We start from the raw sequence: 18,146 nt of genomic DNA, 5'->3' as shown, positions 1-18,146 counted from the left end.
AAAAAAAAAAATCTTTCTTGTCATAAAATTTCAGAGTTTTTTAAATGAGTTACTACAGATTATTTGTATGATTTATGTAATAAGTCTTCATCTCCTGATTGTTCTTGTGACCTGGCGTTTGAAATACTAGTTTATCACCATGGAAAACAATGAGCTTTCCTAGTCTGTCATCAATAGTAAAGCAAGCAGGAGATGGATGTTTGTACATTAGTGGTTGCTGGTGCAACACTTTCACCCTGTCAAAACTAAAAAAAATTCCATCTCTAAAAGGTTAAAGGCTAGCAACTAGTCAAGTTCAGTTTCTGCAGAGTTGAGTATATTTCCTTACCTGCTGGCAGCTTTGGTGGCCAGGTGCTTTAGTTTTGAAGATACTTTTTGTAGCCTCTGCTTGATGCTCTCCAGGGCTTGATTGCTCCCAGTTACAATATCTACTCCATTCAATTGAGGGGAATTACTAGATTGCTTTGTTTCCTCTCCTTCTGTCTTCTGTTGGAAAACCCAATTTCTTGTTCGGTCACAAGAAGAATCCCAAGTGGTCTGCAATACATATTAAACAATCTAATGCCTTTATAAATGCTTTTAAGTTTTCAGTTAAGCAATAAGAAAATAGTTAAGGACAGTTTATTTATTCTGTTTAATAAATATGTATCCCGCACCATCAATAAACATCTGGGCGAGTTCTAGAACAGACTACGTATCCACTTCAATCCAGCCTCTCCAGAACTCTTTTTTCTTCATCCATACACTCACCATTGGTTGCCCACCTGTTCCTCTACCATGTTCCCATCTCTTATCTGCTCTCACCTTCATCTCAATTAGCAGGTCTTTAGAATGGAGAGGTAAAAGATAATAACCTATAATACCCATATGTTCATTCCAGATTTTATTTGCACCATATGATCATCTGTCTCTGTTCTTAATATTTGCTTTTTTCTTCTGTTCAGTACTGGGTACATTGATAGTGCTATAGATTGTAATCTATTCTGATGTCTCATTTCATTTAAATTTATTGTAACCCGCCTTGACTTCAACTTTGGAAAAATGTGAAATATCAAAGGTTCATAAATAAAATAAATACGCACATTTCTTTCACCTTCTGAATATGTCAGATGACTTTACTGACAAGCTCATAATTCAATTTACAGTATTGTGGACACTCCGATTAGGTTAAAACTATTACTATTTTCATTTCTACACTGCTTGGTACAAAACACTGCATTTGAATCAACAGGGGACAGATACAAAAGAATAAGGTAGGGGATGTTTCTAAGCCTAATGTGATTATTTGGAAATTTCTAGGATGTCAGTAAAATGCATTGTATAGCCAGGGATAGGATTTAGCTGAAAGAAAAACTGATGAAGCTGCTATTGGGAATCATGAACCTTAAAAATAGAAAGAACAGACAATCCCTGGGGCCTACCTCTTGTAAATCCTGGCGTGTTGTTTCAGGTTCCTGTTTTTCTTCTCTGTCTCGTTTTTTATGCTGGAGATCTTGGATTTTTACTTGTAACAATTTCTCCTCTTGCTGTAGTTTCTGAACATGCCGTATTTTTTCTTCCACCTGACCCTGCAGATCTTTCACTTCAGATGCCAGCTGCTGCACTTTTCTGGTCGCCTGGTTGTTGGCCTCTTGCTCTGCCTGCAGGGCCCGCTTTTGAATCTTCTCATCTTCTTCCAGCTTTTGCCTCATTTGCACACATTCCAGTTTATACCTCTCAGTCTCGCCGATCAGCTCTACAATACGATTGTGTTTCTCATCCAGCTGGCTCTGTAGATCTTTAAGCAATTCTTCCTGGGGCTTCTGCATCTCTCCCTCCCCACTTCCTTCATGGATTTTAAGTTGTACACGCAGCTCCTTCTCTCTTTCCAGTGCAGTGGCAAGTTCAAAAGCTCGAATCTTCTCTGCTTCTAGCAGTACCTTAAATTCTGAATTTTGTCCTTGTTCTTGTGAAAGTTGGCTTTCATGTAAACCTTTCTGGGACTCCATCTTCTGTTGCAGCTCACTTACCAGCTGCTTTTCTTGTTCCAAAAGTTTACTTAACTGCAAATTCTTTAGATTTTGATCTTCGAGTGAAAATCTCAGATCCTTTCATAAAGAAAGCAAAATATGTTCAATATTCTGGCAAGGGACATGTTTATACTAAAACATTCTACAACAGTGACCAAGATAAAGATAACATCCTCTTTTTAGAAACAGTGCAAGATTTAAAAAATCTGTTACAAAAATACTATATTTGTCTAGCATACTTTACTAGCCAAAGCTGTAGGGTAATTATCACAGTAATATTTTGGTCACAAAGCATAATATAACTTAAAAAAAAAAGGCATTATATAGCTAATTTTAATCCTATTGAAGCACTATATTTGACTGTATCAAACACATTTAACATAACATAGTAAATGACTTGAAAATATTAAAATATTTAAAAGCTTTAAATAAATAAAATGACAGCAGATAAAGATCAAAAAGGTCCATTCAATCTGTTCAGTAAGGTGTTTAGGGTTGGAACTGCTGCATCATGCAGGTTACCCCAGTGCCTTCTGTTTAGTGGTGTAACTGCTGCTCCGTGCAAATTCCTTCCTCTAGCCACTATGGATCCCTTGTCTTCACCCCACACCCTCTTGATTTCCATTGTTCCTATTCTTACCACATCCACCTCTTCATTGTTCCTTATTCTACATCACTTGGAGTTTAATATCATGAGCCTTAGTCATACAGCTTCATTTCCACTGGAAAAGGTTTGATTCCTGTGCATTATTAATACCTTTTAGGAATTTAGAAGTCTGTATCATATTGTCCTTTTTCTCCATTCTTCTAGAACAGTGGTTCTCAACCTTTTTTCTGTCGGGACCCACCTGACAGATGGTTCTCACGTGCGTGACACATTGAACACATGATAGTCACGGGGCTAAATGTAAACATGTACTCTGTATCTACAGGATCCACCCTGACCCCCCAACAATGGCTAAGGAATAGAACTAGGATATTCCCCGTTCAATTTACAAAAGAGATATTTCTGGTGTCATCTCAGTAACAGCAACATAAATTCTCTCTCCTACCAGGTGCAATAGCCCTCCTTATGAAAAAACAGTAATTTACCACCAATGCATGTTCTATTGAGAAAACACAACAAATAATATTGATACAAATACCTACATGCTAGTAAAGCAAAATTGCTTACCTTGTAATAGGTGTTATCCCAGGACAGCAGGATGTAGTCCTCACATATGGGTGACGTCATCCACGGAGCCCTTAAGCGGGAAAAACTTCTGGCAAGTTTCTAGAAGTTTTAAACTGGCTGCCTGAGGCTACTGAGCATGCCCGGCATGCCATGATATTTCCTGCCACAGGGGTCTCACTCCAGTCTTGTATGTAGCAATAAGCGTAAGCAAAATTATAAGAAGAAAGTCTGAGGCCCAACTCCGCGGGGTGGCGGGTGGGTTCCGTGAGGACTACATCCTGCTGTCCTGGGATAACACCTATTACAAGGTAAGCAATTTTGCTTTATCCCAGGACAAGCAGGATGCTAGTCCTCACATATGGGTGATTAGCAAGCTAGAGGCTGAGTCATTGTCCATGGAGGTAGCAGTGATGCTTTGTTGAAGAAAATGAGTCAGCCGAAGATCACAGCAGAGTGGATGTAGAAGGAGTTGGGATTAAGCTGGAAACAAGTTCTTTAAGACAGATTGTCCATAGGCTGAATCTTGTCGTCCTTCCTTGTCCAAACAATAATGAGCTGCAAAAGTGTGAAGAGAACTCCATGTTGCTGCTTTACAAATGTCAATGATTGGCACTGAACGAAAGTGTGCTACTGAGGTTGACATTGCTCTTACTGAGTGTGCCTTTACTCGCCCTTGGAGAGGAAGGCCTGCTTTTCCATAGCAAAATTGTATGCAATCTGCTAACCAATTGGATAAAGTATGTTTACCCACTGCTTTACCTGGCTTATTTGGGTCATAAGAGACAAAAAGCTGATTGGATGTTCTGAGGGACGTAGTGCGATTCAAGTAATAGGACAACGCACGTTTGCAGTCCAAAGTGTGCAAAGCTCTTCCCCCCTGGTGAGAGTGAGGCCTTGGAAAGAATGTGGGTAAGACTATTGTTTGATTTAAATGGAATTCCGTAACTACCTTAGGAAGGAATTTTGGATGTGTTCGGAGAACCACTCTGTCATGGAGGAACTTTGTATAAGGTTCATATGTGACAAGTGCTTGTAACTCACTAACCCTTCTAGCTGATGTGATGGCTATGAGGAAAATAGTCTTCCATGTGAGAAATTTAAGATCACAGGAATCAATGGGTTCGAAAGGAGAACGCATTAATCCTGTTAAAACCAGATTCAGGTCCCATTGTGTAGCTGGAGGCCGAATTGGTGGATTAAGATGTGTTAGACCTCTCATGAATCTACTGACGAGAGGTTGTGTGGATATAGGTGCATCTCCTATCTTGTTATGATAAGCGGAGATTGCACTCAAATGTACTCTGATTGACGATGTCTGAAGACCAGAGTTTGAAAGATGGTACAAATAATCTAGAAGAGTAGATGTGGGGCAAGTGAAAGGATCCGTATGATTTTGCTTGCACCAGAACGTGAACCGTTTCCATTTGAAAGAGTAATTTTTCCTTGTGGAAGGTTTGCGGGAAGCTATAAGCACTTGAGAAACATTTGTTGAAAGATTGAGTGGTTGTAGGATTAAGCTTTCAACATCCATGCTGTCAGGGATAGGGACTGAAGGTTGGGATGGCGCAACCGACCCTGATCCTGAGTAATGAGATTGGGAGCTACTCCCAGACGTATTGGATCCCTGACTGAAAGGTCTAGCAGTGTGGGAAACCATACCTGTCGAGGCCAATATGGGGCTATGAGTATCATGGACCCCTTGTCCTGTTGTAGCTTCACCAGTGTCTTGGTGATAAGCGGTATTGGAGGATATGCATATAGTAGGCCTGAGTTCCAAGGGCGAGCAAAGGCGTCCTTGGCTGGTTGGTGCTTCTGTTTGTGCAGAGAACAGAAGTTGGTCACCTTGTGGTTCAGGCGCGACGCAAAGAGGTCTGTTGTTGGCTGTCCCCAACGTTGGAATATTTTGGTCGCTATCGAGGGATTCAGAGACCACTCGTGTGGTTGGAACTGACGACTGAGTCGGTCTGCTAGCACATTTTGAATTCCTGCTAGATAAGTGGCCTGTAGCAATATTGAGTGATTCAAGGCCCAGTCCCAAATTTGCGCAGCTTCTTGACAAAGGAGATACGAGCCCGTACCTCCCTGTTTGTTGATGTACCACATGGCAACCGTATTGTCTGTTTGGATTAACACAGTCTTGTGTGAAAGACAGTCCTCGAACGCATGCAGCGCATAACGTATAGCTCGAAGTTCCAGAAAATTGATTTGATATGTGGCTTCGAGTTTTGTCCAAGTTCCTTGAGTTTGAAGAGAGTTTACATGAGCTCCCCATCCCAAGGTGGATGCATCTGTAGTTAATGTTATCTGAGGGATCGGCTTTTGGAAAGGCAGGCCCTTGCGTAAATTGTCCTTGATTGTCCACCAGTGTAGCGATGAGCGAAGTTGGTGGGTTACTTGGATGGGAGAATGAAGTGGTTGAATGGCTTGGATCCATTGCGACCGAAGAGTCCATTGGGTAAGTCGCATGGCAAGTCGTGCCATCGGAGGAGTGACATGAACCGTTGATGCCATGTGGCCTAGTAAGATTAGAAACTGATGAGCTGTCACTTGCGGTTGTGTGGACATGGAGTACGCCAACTGGGACAGTGTTTGTGCACGGTCTTCTGGAAGAAAAGCTTGTGCAAGGTTTGTGTCTAATTCTGCTCCTATGTATTGGAGTAGATGAGATGGTTGCAGGTGGGATTTTTGATAATTGATGAGAAATCCCAGTTTGTGCAGTACCTGTATTGTGTAATGTAGAGAAGTAAGCGCCCCTTGTTGCGATTGACTTTTTATTAGCCAATCGTCTAGATAAGGGAAGACATGAACACCTTGTTTGTGCAAATGTCCTGCTATTACTGCTAGGCGTTTTGTGAATACTCTGGGAGCTGAGGCTAGGCCGAATGGTAGGACTCTGTATTGAAAATGCTGGTGTCCCACCTTGAATCTTAGGTACTTGCGATGAGGTGGGAAAATAGGTATGTGAGTATAAGCGTCTTGGAGATCCAGAGAACAAAGCCAATCCCCCTTTTGTATGAGAGGAAGAATGGTGCCTAAGGATACCATTCTGAATTTTTCTTTTCTTAGAAATTTGTTGAGATTTCTGAGATCTAGAATGGGACAAAGTCCTCCGGTTTTCTTTGGAATGAGGAAATACCGGGAATAGAATCCTCTTCCCTTCTGTGAGTGTGGTACGTGTTCCACAGCTCTTGCTTTCAGAAGAGTAGATAATTCCATTTGTAATTGAGGGATGTGTTCGAGATAGGAGTTTTGTGGTGGAAACTCCTGCGGGGGAGCTGTGAAGTCTAGGTGGTAACCCTGATGAACTATGGATAAGACCCATTGATCTGTGGTGATATTTTCCCAATCGTTGTAAAAGTGGGAAATCCTTCCCCCTACTGGTAAATCTGGAAAGGGGTTTGGTTGGCTCTGTTCTCCGGGACTGCTTTCAAAAGCCAGAGGTGGAAGCAGTTTGGGGTGGAGGCTGTGGCCTTGCAGCTCTCTGCTGTCTCTGCTGAGGGCGCTGTGGAGGCCTTGTAGAGCGTGGTCTTGAGGTCTGGGGGTAATACCTTCTCGGCCTAAAGAAAGGCCGTCTGGTGTCTCGCCGTGGCGGCCTGCGGGCAGGGTGAGTAGGAGTATCATGGGACAACGTAGAGAGCTGCTTTAATGTTTCAGAGTGCTCTCTAAGCTGCGTTACGGCATCTTGTACTTTTGTTCCGAACAAGTTGTCGCCCAGGCAAGGCAAGTCCACTAGTTTATCCTGGACTTCTGGACGTAGGTCCGACGCCTTCAACCAGGCCCATCTTCGAGCACTGATGCCTGAAGCTGCCGTTCTGGAAGAAGTCTCAAACGCATCATACGCCGCTCGCACCTCATGCTTGCCCGCATCCAGACCTTTCTGCACAATCTGTTGTGCTGCCTCCTGCTGCTGTTGAGGTAGAGAGGGTAGAAATTCCTCAATCTGCTTCCACAGTTTTCTTTGATGCTGCGTCATATACAGCTGGTACGCAGCAATTTTTGAATTTAGCATCGCTCCCTGGTAAATCTTACGCCCCATAAGGTCTAGGAATCTGTTATCTTTCCCAGGAGGGATAGAAGCGTGAGTTCTGGACCTTCTTGATTTCTTTTGCGCAGATTCCACAACTAATGAACTGTGTGGTAGTTGTGGCTTCTCAAAGCCTGGGGCTGCTTGGACTAAATACGTAGAGTCAATTCTACGATTAACTCCCGGTGTTGTACATGGGTGCTCCCAAATCCGTTGTTGAAGTTGGAGTAGTACCTCATGTACTGGAATAGCTAGGTTATGTTTTGGGGGATCTACAAATTGTAGAATCTCCAGTGTTTGCTGTCTGTCATCCTTCTCTGCCTGAAGTTGAAAAGGGATGGATTCCGACATTTCTTGAACGAAAGAAGCAAAAGACAAATCCTCAGGAGGGGATTGCTTCTTGGTCTGTGGCGGAGTACCTTCTGATAAAAACTCCTCTGAAGAATACTCCGATTGTGTATCAGACCATGTATCCGCTGGTTGAGGATATGAAGGATGGCTTGGCCTTTTAGATGGAGAAACCCCAGAGGGTCCTGGTAAAGGATCCTGGATGTCCGGTACACCATCACTGGTATCACTTTCCTCCGCAGGGTGTGAAGGCAAGGAAGATAAAAGATCATGATATCTTTTGGTAAGGATAGCATGTAGTCTTTTCTCAGAGGGAATCTCTGGAGCCTGCTGTGGATGCTTAGATTTTCCTGATGCCTTTTTTCCCCGGCCTGAAGCTCCGGAAGGAGCTAAGGTATAATGTGGAGCTGGTTGTGCAGCCGTAGAAAGTGATGTAGTGAGAAAGGAGAACATGGAAATGGGAATCAATGAGGAGATTGGTCTGGTAGCAATTGTGGACATCGAAGATTGTAAATTAGTCGATTCCATCGAAGGCTGTGCGATTTGCATCGACGATGAGGCTGCTGACATCGATCGAGCAGCAGGCATCGTTGAAGAGCAGCTGGGCACGTCCATCGGCATTGATAGAGCTGTTAGCGCAGAAGCTGCAGCAGTCATCGGCACCGAGATTGGCATCGGTATGGACGATGACGTTGGCATCGGTACTGGCATCGATATGGACGATGGCACCGGCATCGATATCGAGGAAGGCATCGACTCGGTAGTCGGCATCGATGGAGTCATCGGCATCGGCCCGATGGCCGGCATCGACTGAGGAGTCGGCATCGACCCGTAGGTCGGCATCGGTCCTACCAGGGCCGGTGTCGGAGATGTCGCCGGGATGGCTTCTTTCATGGCATCGGCGACAAGCTTCTTAATCAAAGCTGTTAAGTCCGTCACGGACGTCGACGGACGGGATTCTGAAGGGATTACCGAGGTCGATGACAACTTCCGCTGTTTAGACACCGGTTCTTCCGGCGGTGGCAAAGGAGGAATCGAATGATGTCTCCGGTGTTTATGTTTGGTACGAATCTCAGAAACGGATTTGGACGATGCCACAGATGGTGTTGGCGAGGAAGCATCTCCCGAACCTTGTTGGACTCTTTTCTTTAGAAGTATCTTCTTCGATACGCCTACCGGGGAAGATCTAGTCGAGGTCGATGGCGATGTCGGTGCTCTGATTTGAAAAATCTGAGCCATTTTTTCATGGCGAAGTTTTCTACCTTTCGCCGTCATTTCTTGACACTGGGCACAAGAGGCGATGTCGTGGTCTCCTCCCAAACAGCGGACGCACTCGACGTGCGGGTCGGTGATGGACATAGTCCGGTTGCAGGCCGGACATTTTTTGAATCCGGAAGTTTTCTCTGTCGACATCCGTCGATGATTTCGGATTCCTTCTTCGTGAAGAAAGTAGGATGTTTGTCACCAGCCGGTGACAAACCGAGTAAGACCCGTAAAGGGAAGAAGTATGAAAATTTTTTTAGATTGTTGTGAGGTAACTCACAGGGCTCCTGGAAACCGCGATGCAGCTAGCAGCGCGGAAAAAAGAAGACTGGAGTGAGACCCCTGTGGCAGGAAATATCATGGCATGCCGGGCATGCTCAGTAGCCTCAGGCAGCCAGTTTAAAACTTCTAGAAACTTGCCAGAAGTTTTTCCCGCTTAAGGGCTCCGTGGATGACGTCACCCATATGTGAGGACTAGCATCCTGCTTGTCCTGGGATAAAATACTTTATCTCGGTCACACACATAGAATAGACCTTCACCAAGTTCAGAAAGACCACAAATTACAAATATGGAAACAGAAACTGGAATAGAAACCCCAAAAAGCCACTCTGCATTCTGTGCAAAACAGAAATATAGCACCTAACAGACTTCCAGGATCTGCAATAATGTACACAAACTAATGTGCACAAAGTTACACCTGCATTATGGAACTCAAACAGTAATAACCCTACTTATGAAAAGGCAACACTGCAAAAAGTACATCAGGCCCTAAACACCAATACAGCTCCTATTAGGAAAACAGAACGAGCCAAGCTGCTATAGATCCCTACCAAGAAACTACAAGCTCGCAGAACACCCATAGCTGGGTCACACACGAAGAACACAGACAGACCCTCACCAAATCAGAATAAAGTGACCATAAAGCTAATGTTTTTGCATTGTTGCACTGCATACAGAGTTTGGCTTCTTGCTGTTTCCAGTTCAGTTTTTGTCTCCACATTTCTATTTATACATTCCTCGAGAAATATAAAATAATTCTAAAACTAGACTAAAATAAATGTCTCAAAACAACTGATAAATGGAATAACATTCAATCATTAAAAATTTTTCAAAATTATTAAAAATTCTCCAAACACCAATAAAATATTTCTAATAATAATTACAATGGCAGTCAATCAAGAAAGATGCACATTCCAGAAGCAGCAAGGGCTGCTGAAGCTCTGTCCTCAGGAGGAGAGGATGCCGGAGGACGAGGGCAGGAGTGCTAGGGGAAGGAGGAGTAGGAGTTGGCACAGGGACAGGAGAAGAGATAAGCAGGAGGGAAGTGATATGAGATGGTAGGAGGGGAAGGGGATAAGCAGGCAAGAATGGAGGGAGGACAGCGGGCTAGGGATAGAGAGAGTGGGCAGAGAGGAAGGGAGTTGGCAGGGCAGGGGCAGGAAGGGAGGGGAAAAGGGAGTGGGAGTGAGAGTGAGAGTGAGGAAAAGGAGGACACCTCTCCGGAAACGGCACCCCCTTCTGGCAGCAGGACACACTCGTCTCAGGGCTATCAAGTTCAGTGCCCAGGATAATTAGATAGTCATTGCAGAGGCCGTGAAGCATTATGCCATGCTGTTTGGCAACCGGGTGGCCAAGACCTCAAAGGCATCCAAGGGCCAGATCTGGTGCAACATAGTCCAGGGCATCTCCAGGCACAGCGGAGTCCAATGAAGTGGGAAGCAGGTGGCCCACAGGTACTGGGGCATCAAGGTGAGCTGAAAGCCAAGGTGGCAGCTAGAAATAAATATATATACGGCGGACCGGAGGCGGAGCCCCTTTTTCCATTGTCCTTACCTTCATGAAGGAGCGCCTCGTGAAAAAGCTGGGACCAGATGTCTTCGAGGGCATGGCTGAGTGGCTGGACACCACGCGAGCTGCAGCCGGTAAGTTAACCTCACGTGTTAAATGGGCAGGCAGCAACGGGTGTGCACATCATTTGGCATAGGATGTGCACACCCGTTGCAAAGAGCACCTCTTATGCCAAATGAAAAAAGGATACTTTCTGCTATTGGTACTTATTTCTTAATTTTTGTTCCCTCAGCTCTCGCCCACGAAGCTGCCGGTCCCAGCCAGGAAGCTCCAGGGACCAGTCAGCAAGCCCCAGGGACCAGCAGCGCTGCAGTCCATTTTGCACAGGCCCTTCCTGATAGATGCCCAGACCCAGGTGAGCGAGGATGAGGAGCAGCAGCAGCCACAGGCTCAGGAGCCACTGCAGATGCTGCAACCCCTGGGTTCATCCAGCCCACTCATTGTCTCCCTCAACTCTCTGGCTTCATGGAGGAAAGAGCCTTGAGTGTGAGCCAATAGTTATCACAACCTCGAGCCAGCACACCACAGCACCAGCCTGAAGCACCATGCCCTCGATAGGAGCAGCCCAGAAGCCCTGTCATGCCACAATTGGAGGCCCTAATTCCTGCACACACCATCATCACAGCACTGCCAAAAGCACCGCCACCAGCACCAACAACATTTCCGCCACCAACAAAGGAGTCCTTGCACGACAGCTAGATCAGCTGGAAAGGAAGCAAGGGGTACACCTCCGACACATATGGACAGAGCTAGTGCGCCTCAGGAGGGCTATCAACAGGCAGAACCAGATCCTGTGAGATCAGATTGCTGCAAACACGCCAAATGTTATGGCGCTGCCCGCAGCAGTCAATAGTATGATGAATGTGCTGACGCAGATCCTGCAAAGGATGCTTGAGCAGCCATCTGAGTCTTCCTCAGCATCACTGAAGTCCACACCCTGCAGCAGTTCCCAGGCTGACAGACGCCCGAGGGGTAGGCCCCCAAAAGACATGCCACCCCCAAGTGACAAGTGGCCATAAAGGCCCAAATGTGGTGGCATCGAATGTCAAATAAGAAGAATTGTACCAACAATCCTGGTCGGGCCCCTCTACAGAGTTCCTGTGCCGGCTAAATGGAAAAAGCCTGCTGGGCCCATCCTCACTACAGAGTTCTGGTGTCAGCATGCAGGAGGGATGGTCTACTGTCAGCCATGGTGGTCCAGCAGTCTCACTCTAAAGCCCTCCTTGATGTTCTGCCCATATTCTATCCTCTTTGATGCGGCCTCTAGTCACGGTCCAGTTGCTGCCTCTTCTCATATCGCATCTCTTACACTGGATGCTGGTGTCTCATCACATCTCAGCTCATGCTGCTGCTGCTGCCTCCATGCTGCTGTGTCTTCTCCTGGGCCTCCTGCCTCCTCATGCTGTGCTCTTTGGTCCTGGTCCTGCTGCCTTCACTTGAACTCTGCCGCCTTGGAACTTAGGCTGTCCCCTTGAGTACATTCTTTCAATATGGACTGCCTGGGGCCTTTTCCTAGCCATCCCATAGCAAGGCTGCTATCAGCTCCAACATTAGAGCTGTACTGTAGCTACTTGGGGTGCCAATCTTGATTGTGCCAAAAGGATAAGCTGCTAAGCCTGCATATGTAATGATGCCATTTAAACAATATATGTACAGGTTTACACAGAATGTACTGTTCATATAATTTACAATGTTTTGTGCTGTTTGCTATCTTGTCCTTGCAGATTGTGATTTATTTATTTAAAACCTTTTTTATACCGGTGTTAGTGTGAACATCACATCGGTTTACAATATAACAAAATGAATAGAAAATACAATTAACAAGGGAATAAAACAGGTGGGCGAAGAGAAACGTGGGAAAGCAGCATAGAAAGATAGATTACCTAAGACTTTGACTTGAATTCAAACAGTGGACTACATGTCTTCCCTAATAAAGTGGTCACTGGTTTGAAAAATACACTTCTTGGTTGGTTCCTTTTATTGTGCGGTTTTTGTGTTGAAGGTTCACTAGGTACAAGGTTTGCCCGCCACATGACCTTGCATATTCCAAGTAGCCACCTATCTAGCAGGCAAGACCATACATTTTAGGCTATACAACTGAACGCTCAGTGTATGCTCCTAAGGAAGACAGCAAGAGCTAAAGAAGAAGTTTATTACTGGGAACCTTCAGAATTGCCTCTTGTTGCCTTCTTCACACTGCATTTTCTTCATACACCTGTATATGGGCACGCATGCTCGTTTTAAAGTTGCTGTACAAATGTTCAGTAACAATCACTGTAAAGACAAAAACAAAATACCTCAAGCTCTTCTTTTTCTCTCTCTTCCATTCGTTCCATTTTAGCTTTTTCTTTCTCCAAAGCCCAATGCAACTCTCGCATTCTCTTCTGCTCATTTGCCAGTGTATCATTTAACCTGTCCACTTCAGATGCCTTCTCTGCCACCTCCAACCTAATATAAAAATACAGCCAAGCTGAGTCATACAAAGCTTTGTAGATTTGATGCCTCATTTTCTGTACCTGTATTTATACTAATTTCTTAAATTCAATATATTATTGCCAGGGAGTTGGGGGAAGGGAAGAAAGAGGACCACATACACAAACCTTTGGCTCAGTTTATTCCACCTCTTTCCAATGAGCATAGACAAATTATTTTTCAAATTGCTTATTTTAAAAGACTTTCAAAATAAAGAAAACACTTCTTATTTAGCAAATTCAGTTTGCAGTAGGACTGATATGAAGTTATCTGTGCTAGACATGATTTTAAAGGGGTTTTTTTTTAAAGACCACATCGAAGCAATGGCATAAGCCATTGATGCCACCCCTAAGAAGAGAAAGACAGAGTCTTCAGCATTTTTGGTGAGAAAAGACCCCTTTCTACTCCACAAACAATGTGGAGTGAATTCATAAAGAATTAGATGTCAGACTCAGCTTGACCATCTACTTCAAGAGACAACTTATCCTCTCAGTACATTCTAGAGAGGCTTACTGCAAAACGTCAAACCAGTTTCCTTCCACAAAGGTCCTCTCCTTCACATTCTTCAAAGCAAAAATCTATGCGTAAGGATTTTCCTATTATAATTTCTGACTCCGAAGATTCAGACTAATCTGAACATTCAGACTCACTTCAGTCAATAGAAAGATCTCTTAATTTGCCTCCAGAACTTTCTCTAGAACCTCAGACAAGCAATATTCCTGCTGAAGACATGACCTATCCAGCTTTCCTTCAGAAAATATACCATTTCAACTAGAAGAATACACATTAATCAGTAAAATTCCAAGGAATAATGGGATTCATTCAGTTCCTGTTCAAAAGCATTACAGGATCTTCAGGCAGGAATCTGCCAGTAGCAAAAAAACATAGACAAATACAGAGTCCAACAATGTCCAGGTCATATCAAAATTAAGCTTCCTCATGACTGTTGTGGTAGAGTCAGCTATGAAGAAAGCTATGAAGAAAGTTAAAATATTGAAAGTTTTTTCCTCAGCTTCAATGGGGAAGGAATCAAGACTTTTGGATAACACTGGAAGAAAGCAACTCCAAATGGCCATTATTCAATTGAGAATAGCAGCCCATCAACTACAGATGACTCAATATATATATATAATTATTTTTTTCAAAAGATGAGGGAAACTTCTCAGGAAGTGGATCAAGGTAAATTTATGTTTTTTTTGAATGAGGCTGACAAATGTTCCAAACATGGCTAGATCGGTTTATGATACTACAATATCACCTCCAGTATAAGCTACAAAGATTAGCATGGTTAAAGACAAGTTCTTTTCCTGAAGATCTTCATGACAAGAAACCAGATGTTCCTTGTTCTGGAGACAATTTATTTGGAAAGAAAGTAGAGGAAACAGTAAATGTCATCAAGCAGCACTATGCTGCCTTGCAGACCTTATCATCAGCAGCTATTGAGTAACTATCTCCTTTAGAATACCATACTACCATACTATACTATGAGAAAATTCTACCCATACCCTTATTACAAGCAATACATTTATTTATTCATTTAACAAAATTTGTAGCCTGCTAATCCACTGAACTTAGCGGGTAACAGCTGAACATACATAATAAAGGTACCATATATGTAATAGCCTAATACAATAAAATAAACACAAAACAGGATCAGCCTGTCCCAAAAATGCAGAGCCAGTTCGCAACCCTATCAACCTCACCTAGGTGACATGAAATAGGTGAACGCTAAGGTCTTTTTGCTGGGTAAGGGATGGTCACTAGGCCATTTCACTTCGACTCATTGAGCTTAGTAAGGCCAAGCATATTTTGAGGAATGGAATCCTATGATTAATGATTTAAAAAAAAAAAAAAAAAAATCAGAACAGAATAGGCTAGAATCCACAATCACTGGAAATTCCAAGGCAAAGTGCACATCTTCAGCAGAGCAAACCCCAGTACTTAGCTATTGTTATCCATTGTTTTCATCCATACTCATGTCTGTCACTAAGATTACAATCTTGCATACCTAACCATCCACAATGAAACCCCCCTCCCCAATCATGCACACACCAAAATTAATACTGCCGAGAACTCCTGAACTGATCCTCGATTCACATGCAGTATGAACAAAGACTCATACATGCTCTCCGTGCCAGGAGAGGCTGGAGAAGGGAATCTTAACCATAGATCAACGACGACACCTAGTGGCCAGACTCAGGGTCCATGTTAGCTGGATTCTGAAAGAGATTGCAGTGTGTGGCCCCTGGCCTAGGAATGTCAAGGCTGGGTTGAGCTAGGAGGGGGGGATGTAAAAAATAAGGAAGAAACCCCAGGTGATTGCAAATGCAGGTTTGAGTCGTCATAACCATCGGGGTCCGATTCTGATTGAGCAGGAAGCCCAAAGAAGCAGGAGGAAAATCCTGAGAATAGAATCAAGAGTAAACCTGAAAAAAGAAATGAGGGAAAAAGGAAGCAGGAGGGAGGCTGCAGTAAGTGGAAATGTCACTAAGGGGAGGTCAGTGCATTAACCTGCGTGGACTGTAACGCAAGCGTTAACATGTCTTAAACACTTGCATTATGTAATGCAAACATTTAACATGCGATAATAGCTTAATGCTTAGTAAACCAGCTTGCATTAGCATTAACACAAAATCTAAGCTAATGTAATGATACAAATGCGCGCTAAACAGCTCATTACCTATTAGCGTAGCAAAAAATTAAAGCGAGTTAAAATGAGCAAAATGCAACACAAACATAAAAATTGAATAACACTTCAGGGAGGTGTAGTTAACTTTTTGTATTGCCACCCTATTAAAATGTATAATCTATTGGGCACACTTCACCATCTGGGTAAACGTGTGTCTCATTTGCATTTTCATTAACGTCATCCTTTAATGAACGCATTAAAAACTGCGTGACTGATAACATAATTTAATACAGTGGTTTCCAAACCACAGTCAGTCTGTTTTTAGGATACCTGTGGTGAATGTGCTTGAGATAGATTTGCAATATACCGCCTCTATTGCATGCAGATTTGTCTCATGCATATTCATTGCGGATATCCTGACAACTCAACTGGCTGGGGGCTCCCCGGGACCGAGTTGGGAACAACTGGTTTAGTGCATTGGCTGTTATGTGTGGATAGTGCTTGTATTTATATTTCCCTAGTTGCAGGAAGGGACTGGGGCACAAGTGGATAAATGGGCAGCCGCCGGCATCGCTGCTGTGAAGCCAAGTTGTATCAATAATAATAGAATCTCCAACTAAGCCTGATTTGTATTCAGCTCTTGGGACCATGTAGGCACTTCCACTGCAGAGGCAGAGTGGCACTCTTGCACTGCTAGCCGGTGTCAGCCTGCATGGCCGGCCATGCACAGATCCCTGGCGGAGCTGTACAGACGTTGTGACGCTTCCACATACCAAAACTCTCCCTCCTCCTTCCTTCTTTTTTCTCTGAGTTTTATCATTTTTGAACTCAAGTTAGTACATATGTGGTGGTTAAATCTCTCCGCTTGTCAATTTGGAGGCATGACAGTGTTCCTCAGAGTGAAGAGATCAGGTGAAAGCCAACCTCAGGCTTGGTATTTACTCTGTTGAAACCCTCTACCTGGTGAAGCTAAGATAATTTTTTTTTATAAAGTAAAGGTGAAAAATTTTGGAAAATTAAAGTATATGTTGGATTTTCACTTCTTCCGATCTTTCTTTGTTTCTTTAAGTTTACTTTGGTGGTGTGATTCTTTTTTCATACTAGATGTGAACCAAGTAGCTCATTTAAAACAAATTGAAGAAAATTCTTTTTCACTCAACGCACAACAAAGCTCTGGAATTTATTGCCAGAGGATGTGGTTACAGCAGTTAGTGTAACTGGGTTTAAAAAAGGTTTGGATACATTCTTAGAGGACAAATCCATAAACTGCTATGACAGTAATTAATAAGCAGTAGTAGCTTGTGATCTATCTAATGTTTGGGTATTTGCCAAGTACTTGTGACTTGGATTGGCCACTGTTGGAAACAGGATGCTGGGCTTGATGGACCCTTGGTCTGACCCAGTATGGCAATTCTTGTGAATTTGTGAATAAGTAAATAAAACAGATTGTAACAAAGTTTATACATATACATGTTTCAGTGCCAGTATCCCAATCCCATCCCAAAGAAGGCCCAAAATTATCATCCACAGGAACCATCATAGAAAGAAGTACCCAGACAGCAAAGGGAAAGAACATAAGAAATTGCCATACTGGGTCAGACCAAGGGTCCATCAAGCCCAGCATCTGGTTTCCAACAGAGGCCAAAACCAGGCCACAAGAACCTGGCAAGTACCCAAACAGCAAAAAGATCCCATGCTGCTGATGCAATTAATAGCAGTGGCTATTCCCTAACTAAACTTGATTAATAGCCGTTAATGAACTTTTCCTCCAAGAACTTATCCAAACCTTTTTTGAACCCAGCTACACTAACTGCACTAACCACATCCTCTGGCAATTAATTCCAGAGCTTAATTGTGCATTGAGTGAAAAAGAATTTTCTCCAATTAGTCTTAAATGTGCTACTTGCTAACTTCATGGAGTGCCCCCTAGTCCTTCTCTTATCCGAAAGTGTAAATAACCGATTCACATCTACGCGTCCAAGACCTCTATCATATCCCCCCCCTCTCTTCTCCAAGTTGAACAGCCCTAAACTCTTCAGCCTTTCCTCATAGGGGAGCTGTTCCATTCTCTTTATCATTTTGGTCGCTCTTCTCTGTACCTTCTCCATCGCAACTATATTTTTTTGAGATGCTGCGACCAGAATTGTACACAGAATTCAAGGTGCGGTCTCACCATGGAGCAATACAGAGGTATTATGACATTTTCTGTTTTACTAACCATTCCTTTCCTAATAATTCCTAACATTGTTTGCTTTTTTGACTGCTGCAGCACATTGAGCTGACGATTTCAAAGTACTATCCACTATGATGCCTAGATCTTTTTCTTGGGTGGTAGCTCTTAATATGGAACCTAACATCGTGTAACTACGGCAAGGGTT

The 18,146-nt window shown here is 43.5% G+C and overlaps 1 protein-coding gene across 5 annotated transcripts in view; it reads right to left on the bottom strand.

The window, feature by feature from the left end:
* Positions 1–18,146, bottom strand: part of AKAP9 (A-kinase anchoring protein 9) — a 687,299-nt gene that overhangs the window by 44,716 nt on the left and 624,437 nt on the right. For all 5 annotated transcript variants that reach the window (XM_029588843.1, XM_029588844.1, XM_029588845.1 and 2 more), the window contains 3 exons: positions 12,965–13,115; positions 1,422–2,087; positions 329–537 (listed from right to left, as the gene is read on the bottom strand). In XM_029588843.1, the coding sequence (XP_029444703.1) occupies positions 329–537; positions 1,422–2,087; positions 12,965–13,115 (1,026 nt within the window). The remainder of the gene's footprint in view (positions 1–328; positions 538–1,421; positions 2,088–12,964; positions 13,116–18,146) is intronic.

The sequence above is a fragment of the Rhinatrema bivittatum genome, chromosome 2 (assembly GCF_901001135.1).
Source record: "Rhinatrema bivittatum chromosome 2, aRhiBiv1.1, whole genome shotgun sequence".
NCBI classification, from domain to species: Eukaryota; Metazoa; Chordata; class Amphibia; order Gymnophiona; family Rhinatrematidae; genus Rhinatrema; species Rhinatrema bivittatum.
Note: the sequence above shows the minus strand (reverse complement) of the source record. Positions and strands in the feature narration are given on the sequence as shown.